Source organism: Mesoplodon mirus, assembly GCF_964341445.2.
Source record: "Mesoplodon mirus genome assembly, chromosome: X".
In the NCBI taxonomy this organism is placed as follows: domain Eukaryota; kingdom Metazoa; phylum Chordata; class Mammalia; order Artiodactyla; family Ziphiidae; genus Mesoplodon; species Mesoplodon mirus.
In genome coordinates this window covers 114,698,746-114,711,211 of record NC_138981.1, presented here as the reverse complement: position 1 = coordinate 114,711,211, position 12,466 = coordinate 114,698,746, and the positions used below count along the sequence as shown (strand labels likewise).

Here is a 12,466-nt window from a genome sequence, read left to right as displayed (position 1 = left end):
TGGAGGTAAGAAACAAAAACAATAGAGCTAAAGGGGCATTTTTCTGAATAGCAGAAAATAGACAGTAGGGCTGCAAGGGATCAGCTATGGGACTGATTTGACTTAATATTTATAAATGATTTGGAAGAGGGAGTACAGGGCAAAATCAGTAAGTTGGCAGATGTCTTTACAGTATTCCAATGAGGATAATAAACTTCAGGAAGAGGTTTGTTTTGTAGGAGTGGGCATAAAAGTGGCCGGCAGGCTTCGATAGGAACAAGCCCAGGGAAATGTGTCTAGGGACACATTCCTGAAGTTCATTTCAGAAGATTTATAATGAGCCTTACGTCTTTCCCTGTGACTTGGGTCTCTGCTTCAGGTATCAGTAGATGTAAAGAAGAAGGAGATGGAGTTGGCAGTATCATCAAGAGAGAGATTATATTTAAACAGACAGCGTTATATATGAACAAAAAAAGGAGGCTAGTGGGGAGCTGATTCACACCAGATATATAAACAAAGAATGTTGCTTTACATTTCTTTAATACAGCCCCCAAAGGCAATTGGTATTTGGTGGTTGGTGATGTGTGTATTCACTAACTTTTAAAGTTAGGTAAGCTGAATGTGTTAGGCTACCATTTTAGAAGAAATGCAATCAGATGTTCTCTTCAACGTTCCTACAAAATATTTTTCTTCTCAGAAGATGACTTTCAGTTATAAAAGTCAGACCTTGATTTCCTGACCTCCTCTGCTATCATGCATGGTAGCATCAAAGCATGTCCTTAATATTGGCAGATGCATTATATTATGGAAGGGAGCATCTAACACAGTCCGATCAATATCTTCTGAAGTTGTGAAATTTTCAGTAATAAAGAGATAATGAGGTCTGCCCTATCACCTCACACTGTGGTTGAGAAGCTCAAATGAGCTGAGTGATACAAAACTGCTTTGTAAAATGCTTTGCAAAAATACAGTAGTATTGGGGCTTCCCTGGTGGTGCAGTGGTTGAGAATCTGCCTGCTAATGCAGGGGACGCGGGTTCGAGCCCTGGGCTGGGAGGATCCCACATGCCGCGGAGCAACGAGGCCCGTGAGCCACAACTACTGAACCTGCGCGTCTGGAGCCTGTGTTACTCAACAAGAGAGGCTGCGATAGTGAGAGGCCCGCGCACCGCGATGAAGAGCGGCCCCTGCTTGCCACAACTGGAGATAGCCCCTGCACAGAAACGAAGACCCAACAGCAAAAATAAATTAATTAATTAATAAACTCCTACCCCCAACATCTTAAAAAAAAAAGAAGCCCCTAAAACCAATCAATTTCTGGAGGTGAAATATAAACAAATACACGCAAAATATTAAAAAAAATACAGTAGTATTAATGATTCATTGCATGTCATAATTTGGGATTAGAAATACAAACTGATTAAATTCTAGAAACGTATCCTTTATAGATATGAATGTAAATGTACGAAGATTGGTATGCAAGAATGTTCTTTGCAGCATTGTTTATATTAGCAAAATATTAGAAATATCTCAATTGTTTATCAGTAAGGGATTGGATAAATAAATTATGATCTAGCCGTACAGAGGAATAAGAACAAGGCAGTTACTTATGTTCTGACGTGGAAATATATCCAAGATATATATTAAGTGATAAGTTGCAAATCAGTATGACTAGTATGATTCCAGTTTTGGTTAAAGCTACATGTTAGTATATGCATGTGAAAACCCCTAGAAGAATATATATCAAACTGTTAACCATGGTTCTCTCATGGAAGGATAGGATGATACAAGGACTTTTGCTGTGTGCTTCGTTTATTTCTGTATATTTGAATTGTTTATAATGAGCACTATTATTTTTGTAATTAAAAATATTAGTAAAAGAAATATGAATTTACCCTTAATTCTACTGTGTTATTGTAATTGTTTTTTAAAAATGTATAAAGTAGGGGCAAAAAACCTGCAACTTTTTCCATTTCTTTAAGAAAATATTCCATTATCAGGATGAGCAAAAAGCAAAAAAGGGATCAAAAGCCTCTTCCCCCTTTGGTAACAGTGTTCTGATCTTTCTTCATGATGGAAGATAAAGGAAGAAATGAAATCTGTTTCTTGTTCTGTTTTGCGTTTGTTTGCTTTGTTTTGCAAGATGAGGAGTAAATCTACGTAGAGGTCTGGAACCATGAGGGCAGCAAAGCAACCACCTCAGTAGTGAATTACTGTCCCAGTCGAAGTTGCCAAAGCCCCACACTGAAAGGCAGAATTGCCCAGGATTGTTAATATCCCCATTCTCGCATTGGTAAGGATGTCCATAGATACCTTGAAACTTCAATCCTGAGGCGAAAGCCTATGGCTTATCCGGGGGCAGCACGTTAAAACCTTCCCTTGAGCTGGTGTTCTGTCTTCCCATGGAGAACACAGACAGAAGCTGGCCGGCATAATTTATGCTGCAAATGGCTTAGGAAAGCATCCTGAAAAGCAACCCAGCCCCCAGACCTGCAGGAAATGATGGGAGGAAGAAGTGGAGAAGAAGGAAGAGGTAAAGAACATGCAAGGGTCTTTCTTCTTCAAATGAGGAGAAAGCATACTCAGAGTTAAGGACCTTCCTGTGTGCTTCCCTGGCCAAGACCCAGCAGCTCCCTTAGCATAGCTCTTCTCACTCTGCATGCTCTTCTGGACTGTACACTAGACTGAGGGCACAATAAGGAGAGAGACCTTCTCTGTCTTGTTCATTGGTGTATCTCCAACACCTAGAAAAAAAGGATGTTGAATGAATACTTGTTGACTGTTGAATGTTCTCTACTGCAGGTAGACTCTATCTGGAACGGTCTACCTTTGTACCATGCAGTCATCCCATGGGTTGGAAGGCTGAAGAGAGCCTGCGGTCAGCTTGACCATTGGTGCCAAATACAGTCAACTTGCACTTTGCTTGGAGCTCTCTTGTGACAAACCTTTTCTTTATCTTCATGTTTCCCAGGTACAGCCAAAAGGCAGCAAGAAATGGAATGAAAAATCAGTTCAACCTCCATGAGCTGAAAATGAAGGGCCCTGAGCCAGTGGTCAGTCAAATTATTGACAAACTGAAGCACATTAACCAGGTATGTGTATATCCAACAAAAATGGAAATGGCAAAAAAGTGGTGGATGGATGATGTCCAGTGTTCAAACCATATTCTTGGGCTTTTGGAGAGGCAGCCATTGTTCATTTTCTTCAAAGATTCTCTCTGCTAAAAAAAGGACTTCTGACCCTTGTTTTCGACCCCGCTTTTAAATTATAAAGAAAATATTGTAATATAAGAGAAAACAGAAGGATAAGCACTTCTGACAACCCAACTAGTCTATTTTGTTTTCATTTTTACACGTTCTTTTTAAATATTTGTTCATAAAATCACACACAGACTTTTTACATGATTGGAAGTATACAAGTGATTTCTAGTTCTTAAAATTAACACTATATTGGAAACACTTTTTCATGTTGCCATATATCTTCATATTAATCATTTTCTGTGGCTGCAAAAGATTCCTTTAAGTATTAATTATAATTAATCAATCTGCTTTTGCTATGCATTCAGATTGCTTCAAATTTTTGCCATTATAAATGGCGCTATGCAGGAGAGGTAGCTTTATCTCCTGATCTTAGATCATTTTCTTAAAATACTGGTGTTATTGGGTTAAAGGATATGAGCATTTTAATGCATGTTTCCAAACCACTCTCCAATGGGGATGTATCAGCTTTCACTGCCACCAGCAAGATACGAGAGGACCAGCTTCACTGCACCCTTGCCAACTTCTGACTCACTGCCATGCACCGAGACACCCACAGATTCCCTTAACCTGTACACAGTTTTTCCTCTTAGAAGGAGTTTAGTAACTAAGACACAAATAGAAGTTAGTTGTACCATCTGCTTGTGATTGCTTTGTGGCCACAATTTTTTAAATGCCATCAAAAATGCCACCAGATACCACAGTGACAGTGTTCCTACCCCATGGTCCATGGGTGAGAAGGCGCTGGCACCACTGACTTCTATTTGTAGCCTAGGAAGAACTTAATAAAACTAAAATCCTTATGCAAGGACAGAGGTTTCTGTATGACAACGCTGGCATGATTTCATTTTTTCATATGAAGTTTAGCAGTGAAATATTTGCGGTTTTTAGAAAATGTTTGGAAGGGCTTTCTAATAGTGCTGTATTTCACTGCAAATGGCATGTGAAAGTATTCACTACACTTTTGAGTAATAAATAGTTGTTACTGCTGCTGAGCACAGGATAGTGGCAGTATTTGCATAACAGATCCTTCTTTTGGTGAACTCACAACTTCACTAAGTTCTATAAAGCCTGGTTAGATATAGTATGATTATTTCAAAACACACCTCTGAAGAGTTCAGAGCACAATGTAAACCACTCACTGCTGAACTGGTGTGCTTTACCTGGGGACAATGGCAGTATTTCTCCTCTGAATTATTTCCAAATTATCTCAAACCAAATGTGTCTGTGTGGCTCCACTCAACTGGCTAGACCCAAGCACTGGTGAGGCTAAAAATCTCAGGGTCCATTACTGTGCCCCTAATTCTAAATGAAGAATATTGTCAACAGATCTCTTTGGTCAAGAGACGTTAAGGAACACCTACTGTGTGCTCAGCCAGGTACCAGGGAGTTTGAGGATTCAAAAGAAGTCTAACCATCTGTTTTCACAGCTTCCTTGGAGGAGACGCACAAGCATGGAAAGTGCTTAAATACAAATAAAAGGCAGCCTATAATGAAGAGCCAGACGGTGATGTTGCTCGTCAGTTTTGGGGGGTTTGCTTAGGCCTAAGGTGGGCTAGGCTAGTGTAAGAAGGATTTCATAAGAAATATCAGAAAGACCTGTGACTGGATGCCCACCGTGAAAAAAGGAAAAGCTGCATCAGACCATATGATCCAATAGTCACTAAAAATATTTATAGCAAGCCCCTTTAGTAAAGACTTTGGACGTTTGATATTAATGCTGTGGGAGACCATGTAATATCATGAAAAGAAGATGGGCTTTGGATCCAGATGGATCTGAATTCACCTGTGTATCTTACTAGATACATAACCTTGGGCAAATCATTCAACCTTTCTGAGCTCTAGTTTTCTCATCTATAGTACTTAGAGTTGTCAAAACAGTCCCTTACAAGGTTATTATGAGGATGAGAAATTATATCTATGTATCTATATCTATTTTATTATCCCATTATATAAAATGTACATATAATTATGCATCTTTACATATATACACAAATATATAATTGCATGTGCGTGACAGAGTTAAGATGATTATTACATTCACGATTTTCTCTATAGGCAGGACTTGAGTGAGTTTGAAAGGGAGCAGTATTCCAATGCTTTTTGCCAGTCTAATTCTGCCACCCAAATTTTGGGTGGATCAAAAAGATCCCTTTGATGCATCTCTTTTCTCTCCCATATTGTTTCCTTCTTTCTCTTTACACTAACTTCCAGCCACAAAAGCTGAAGCCACTTCATATGTAGGGAGGTGTATATTGTCAATGTCAGAAAGGTCACCATTATAATTACGTTTGCCATGGTGTATGTGTGAACATTTTTGGTTCCCTTACAAATACCATTGAGCAACCAATTAATTCTCATTGATAGACCAGTTTTACCTGTTTCAATTGAGCTGTTAAATTGGTTGGGCTCCAAACACCCACATTGATTTTTTTTTCTCATCTGTGTTGCTTTACATGGCCAAAGCATGTCTTCTTTCAGACCCTCAGTAAAGTTCATATTTTGGCCATGATTCAATCTGAAAGTGAGAAACTTTAGGGAAGTCATAAAGAAGAATGTTAGGATGATGATGATGTTGATGATGATAATGTGTTGTATTTGTATAGCATTGAACCATATTTCAAAGTGCTTTCATGTCCTAAAAGTCTAACTGCTCATGTTGGAAAAAATATCCAGCCTGGAATTGTATAAGATATAGTACTGTCAAAGAATCATGCTTTTCAGGAACTCATTGTTACCCTTGGATATTATTTCACCCTCACTACCTCCTGCGAGGTAAGTGATAATGTTTGTCCCTTTTTTATAGCTAGGGAAACTGAGGCAGAAAGCCATTAAAGGCTGTGTAGACATGCTGCCAAATCATCCAGTAAGTTCAGTTGAAAATTCAATTAATCATCCAGATGTTTCCTGTACACTCCCAAACATCTGGATTCACTGAATGCCTGGCTAAATGGACCTAAAGTTTTAGTGATGAGGAGGTAGAATCAAGTTAACTTGCCCCAGTTCACATGTAAGTGAGTGCTGAATCCAGGAGTGTAATGTTCTTTTTCCTAAGCCCCTCACTTGGTGCTGCATCTATTAAACTACAGTAGGATGCTCCAGTGTACACAACTGTAAATGCGGAGATACTTGTGTCTATGCATGTATGCCCATGTGTGTCCATCCAGATGGACTGTAGCTAGGCCGTTTATGAGCACATCCCAAAATAACTCTTCACTTTCTTCCATGGAAATTCTCAGCTGCCTCCTTTCAGGTTATGGTTACTGTTGATAGCACTGGAAATAATATATTCACTAAGGGAATAATGTAACATTATTTCCATATTGACAGTCTCACGGTGTAACCTTGAGGGGATGGGTTCAGGGTCAGGCCTGGGCCCCTTTCCTGGGAAGGCCTGCAGGTGTGGAATGTCCTCCCCTCCTCCTTGCAAGCCAGAGTTCTTGTGTAACATTCCCACGATTGGAAATGAAGACCCTTTTTATTTCCTTTTCAGTTTCTCATTTGTGTGAGGATTTATTGTCTTGTGTTAGGAGAGGAATTGAACTCTTTTAAGTCTTCAGTGTCCGTCCTGGAATTTGCTGGGCCATATTGCTTTAAAAAAACCAAATTTTGTTTTTCTTAGTATCCTGCTCCAGGGCTCCTGCATGGAGAGAAGGACCCACAAATACCAGGAATGATCACAATACATTCTTTCCCACATGACACCGTGGGCCGTTTGTCCTCTAACCCACTTCTGTTGGTAACATTTTCTAAGAGTAGCTGTGTAGTTAGTGTTAATTTAGCAGTACCTAAACTGCTAGAGAAGTTATTGTTCCCAAGGAAAATCTAACTTGTTTATTGTTTTTCCCATTTCAGTTCAGGTTCAAATGAAATTCCAGAAATTGTTTCCCTGCCTGTTGTAAACAGTTGAAGCCACAGCAGTCAATACCTGCTCATTTAGTGTCAGAGCTTTTCATTCAAATTTGGATAAAGTCTCATCTGTTTGGGATGGTTGAAATGCCCTACTGAATGGCGGGGGGTGTGGACGAGGTAGCCTCTTAAGATTCCTTCCAGCCGTGTGATTCTGTGATTTGTGGCTCAAGGTCAGGCTTTAACCCAGCACCCTCTTGTGAACAAGTCTTGTGACTTTATTCTCTGCCCTGCCACTCTTTTTAAAACACCCTGTTCCCAGGTCACCCCTTTCTACTTTGTAACCTCTCATCTTTTCAGAGATTCTTCCCTTCCCACCAGTCTTCCAGCCTGGGCAGATGGAACTTAAACTTGCCCTTCCCCCCATGCAATTCTTCTGTTCTACTGCCTTGTTCTCATTAAGCTATGAAAGCATTAAACTGTAAAAACACTTTTGCATTTATCACCCTCCTCCAGAATCAGATAGGTGACCTGTCTTCACATCTTGTTAGCCATGTGACTCCATATGAATGATAATGATTCTGCCATAAATTTGCATAGCACAATTCAGTTTGTAAAGCTTTCATGTACATTACATAAGTTGATCTCCACAGTGACTCTCAGAAGCAGACATTTTTACCTAGATTTACCAGATGAAGAAACTGTGGGCACTGGAAGTCTAAGTGATCTTCATATATTAAGTGGTAGAACTAGACCTAGAATCCAGGATAATGGCCTTCAGTCTCTGTGCTCTTTCCTTCGACATCTTTAAAGCCATGGCACACCTTGCTATGGTTAGCGTGATCCATATATAAAAGACGGGCAGAAGTACAGAGAGCAGAGACTCCTTAATTTGTCTAATGATTTCCAAGTCCCTGATATAGTAATGTCTATGGTCTGAAGCTCTAAAATCAGCAGCAGAGAAAGAGTAAGCACGTTGTTTACCAAGTCTCAGTTGGGAAGAGTCTTAGAAAACTGACCACCACAGTGTACGGTGTGGAAACTGAGGCACTTTGAGTTACAGACAGCAGACAGACTTTTGATTAGCTATCTCGAATTCATAAAATGATTTTAAATGGTAGAAGAAAATTTTAAATGTAGAGCAGACAGTGGAATGTATCCACTTCCATCCCCCTTCATCAATACCTGAAAAGTATGTTTTAAGATGGCTGACAGATTACTCTAGTGTCATGAAAAGACACTGACCTTTTTGTGTGTGTGTGGTATGTGGGCCCCTCACTGTTGTGGCCTCTCCCGTTGCGGAGCACAGGCTCCGGACGCGCAGGCTCAGTGGCCATGGCTCACGGGCCCAGCCGCTCCGCGGCATGTGGGTTCTTCCCGGATTGGGGCACGAACCCGTGTCCCCTGCATTGGGAGGCGGACTGTCAACCACTGCGCCACCAGGGGAGCCCAAGACACTGACTTTTGAAATAGAAAGTTACACGTTTTGTTTTATAACTTTATTTATTTGTTTGTTTATTTATTTTTGGCTGCGTTGGGTCTTCGTTGCTGCACGCGGGCTTTCTCTAGTTGCAGCGAGCATGGACTGTTTTCGTTGCGGTGCTTGGGCTTCTCATTGCGGTGGCTTCTCTTGTTGCGTAGCACGGGCTCTAGGTGTGTAGGCTCAGTAGTTGTGGCACATGGGCTTAGTTGCTCTGCAGCATGTGGGATCTTCCTGGACCAGGGCTTGAACCTGTGTCCCCTGCACTGGCAGGCGGAGTCTTAACCACTGCGCAACCAGGGAAGTCCCAAAAGTTATACTTTTAATCAGCTAATTAATAAAGTTGTTACATGTCAGAAACGTACCCAGGACATACCTTAGTATGTATTTTTTTAAAAATCTTTAAATGAATCTCAGGCATGATCGAAAATGCTTTGAGTAACTTTTTCCATAGTCTTCTCACAATAAAACCAGTGAGGGTCATAAAATGCTAGCCTACTCCAATGGTTGCTAGAAAAGCTAACACTGATCTCAAATTTCTAAACAAAAGGAGAAACCTTCTGAGAGTCAAATTTTAAAAAAGGCCTTTCCAAATGAAAATATGTGCCAGTGTCTGTCACACTTCTTCACATACAAATAGTGTGGCAGAACTCTAGTAAATGCCATTTCCATATGGAGCCAGAATATGTGTGTGTGTGTGTGAAAGACAGAGTATCTACAATGGCCTGTTTGGTTTTTTTCTTTAACATCTTTATTGGAGTATAATTGCTTTACAATGGTGTGTTAGTTTCTGCTTTATAACAAAGTGAATCAGCTCTACATATACATATATCCCCATATCTCCTCCCTCTTGCGTCTCCGTCCCACCCTCCCTATCCCACCCCTCTAGGTGGTCACAAAGCACCAAGCTGATCTCCCTGTGCTATGCAGCTGCTTCCCACTAGCTATCTGTTTTATGTTTGGTAGTGTATATATGTCCATGCCACTCTCTCACTTCGTCCCAGCTTACCCTTCCCCCTCCCTGTATCCTCAAGTCCATTCTCTAGTAGGTCTGTGTCTTTATTCCTGTCTTACCCCTAGGTTCTTCAGAACCATTTTTTTTTAGATTCCATATATATGTGTTAGCATACGGTATTTGTTTTTCTCTTTCTGACTTACTTCACTCTGTATGACAGTCTCTAGGTCCATCCACCTCACTACAAATAACTCAATTTTGTTTCTCTTTATGGCTGAGCAATATTCCATACAATGGCATGTTAACAAGAGCCAATGAATGACTTCTGAGTTACAAAAGGACAATGTGAATTGGTCTTTAAATACCAGACCTAGACTCTGTGGAGCTAACCATGATTTCATGAAGTAAAAGGGAATTAGCTGATGCGTTCCAAAACACATTTATCATTAAAAAAATCTTCTGTCATTTTGCTTAATAGACTGAAAAATAATTACAGTGTCTGGTGGCTTTGGGGAGCATGTGTTTTTAATATCTTAATTACTATCTACAGTTTAATAACAGTGCACCAAGATTAATTCCCAAGTATTTCATATTAAATTTCTTGAAAATGAACTATTTGCTTTATTTAGAATATACAGGATTAAAGGTACTTAAATTGGGTCATGTATTTTAGTCCTTGCACATTAAATTAAATTATTCAAAAATGGAAGATGAGTCAAGAGTGGTAGGCCAAAATGTTGATAGCAGTGTTGTGGTGATCTTGACTTAGCAATGAAGGAAAATACATGATCTTTTTTCATTGCAGTATTGTACTCTATCATAAACTTTTTTTTTAAATTAATTAATTTATTTTTAGCTGCCTTGGGTCTTCATTGCCGCACGGTCTTTCTTTAGCTGCGTCGAGCAGGGGCTACTCTTCGTTGTGCTGTGCGGGCTTCTCATTGCGGTGGCTTCTGTTGTTGCGGAGCATGGGCTCTAGGTGTGCGGGCTTCAGTAGTTGTGGCACGTGGGCTCAGTAGTTGTGGCTCGCGGGCTCTAGAGCACAGGCTCAGTAGTTGTGGCGCACGGGCTTAGTTGCTCTGCGGCATGTGGGATCTTCCTGGACCAGGGCTCGAACCCATGTCCCCTGCGTTGGCAGGCGGATTCTTAACCACTGCACCACCAGGGAAGCCCCATAAACTTTTTTTTTTTAGTAGGAAGTATTAGAAGTGTTAGCTATGGGAAGACAGGTTTTACTTGTGAAAAGGAAATTCTATCAAATTATGAAGACCACCAGGTTTACAAAGTTACAAATGTATTTCCAAAATATCTTATGAACTCCATAAGGTCTCATATTCTATTTACATCTACCTACTGACCAAATGCAACACAGCAAACATAAGCAGTTATAAATGATTGCTCTCTAGCCCCATAAACCTGGATTATAAGCAGTATATTGGTATATGTATGTTCAAATACCATTTGGAAACTCAGAGACAACTTTTACCCAGATATATTTATGAATATATATATATATATCCTGCCTCTGGACTGTCAGCTCCTTAAGTCTGGGATCATGCATACAACTCTTTGTCTTCTGTAGCACCCAACATAGTGGCATATACAGAATAGACCCTCATATACAGTATTTTATTGATCAGTTCATTCAAAGAATGCAACCTGTGCTGCCCTCAATTTATTTCTAAGCTTTTATTTAATTTAAGGTACTTTTCATATTCAGTATTAACCAGTTTCTGTGCTAAAAGGCAGGGTAACATAAGTGCAGGATTATAGTTTGCAGGGGCCTTTAGGTCATAGGGTCCAACCCTCTGATTTTATAGATGAGGAGATGAAAGCCAAGAGAGTGGAATGACTTGTCCAAAGTCATGCTGCTAGTAAATGACAAAGCTGGGACTGGAAAATGAACAGATCAATATTGTACAGTGACTTTGCTCTGCTTCCAAAGGCTCTCGTATAATGCAAAACATGCTTGCAGACATGCGAGCACATTTTCTTATACAGTACTCCCAATCATAGAAGAAGCCCCTACTTAAGCCGTTCATCTTTGGAACAAAAAGTGGTATAGCACAAGGCATGAATTTGCCAAGTTTTTATCTCTTATCATATCTATTAACTAGTGTTTGGTCGTAACAAGTACACATCAGTGCCTCCTGCCTCATTCAGCCCAGTGAGCAGTTGTTGCACGTGGTTTGGGAGTGGGGGTGGGCTCTCTGCTGGGATCACTGGACCAGAACCAAGCAGATTCAGCAGGAGCTGTTGCTCCTGGTCTTATACCCACTCATAGAGTCTGACTTGGGCTCCTGTCCACATTCAGGATTAGTCATCCTTTCACTCTCATGTTCTGAATCTCAACTCCTCCACCTTCCTGGGCACCCTGTAATAATTTATCCAGTGCCTTCTCCCTCCTTCCAGATGGCAAAATTAGCACCATATTACTCAGTGGGTTTCTGTGCCAGTTAGCTCAGTTGTTCAGGCAGTGTATTCAGATCGTATTCCACGGGGAGTAGAGATGTGGGAGAGATGCTGTGGGGGTTATTCTGAGTCCCCCGTTCCTATTTTAACCAGAGCATGTCTAAAATCTGCTTTACATATGGGTCTTCTAAGTAAGATTTCACTTAAACAAAGGGTTTCAACTGCTAAAACGATAAAAGTCTCAGGGAGCCCTCAAAGCTAATATTAAAGGTTTAATCCCATATGAGCCATTTCTTCATTTGAGCATTCACTCGATGAATGTACTAAGTATCTGCAATACACAAGGCAGTCACAGAATGCCTTCCAATCCCCATTAGGCACTTCCTAAAATGAATTGTTAGTTAAAATGGAGACAACATGGAAAGTATGAATGGCTTGGTGGTGACATTATTCCTGTTGGAAGTGACGTTCCTATTGGAAGGCCCATTATTCTTGTACTAGTGAGCCAAAAGCATCTTCTTTGAAGCTGAAGACC

General features: G+C 40.4%; 1 protein-coding gene across 1 annotated transcript in view; it reads left to right on the top strand.

The window, feature by feature from the left end:
* The window catches only part of GPC3 (glypican 3), a 439,276-nt gene that overhangs the window by 310,747 nt on the left and 116,063 nt on the right, over positions 1 to 12,466 (top strand). The window contains exon 6 of the mRNA XM_082610706.1: positions 2,950 to 3,070. Coding sequence (XP_082466832.1) covers positions 2,950 to 3,070 — 121 coding nt within the window. The remainder of the gene's footprint in view (positions 1 to 2,949; positions 3,071 to 12,466) is intronic.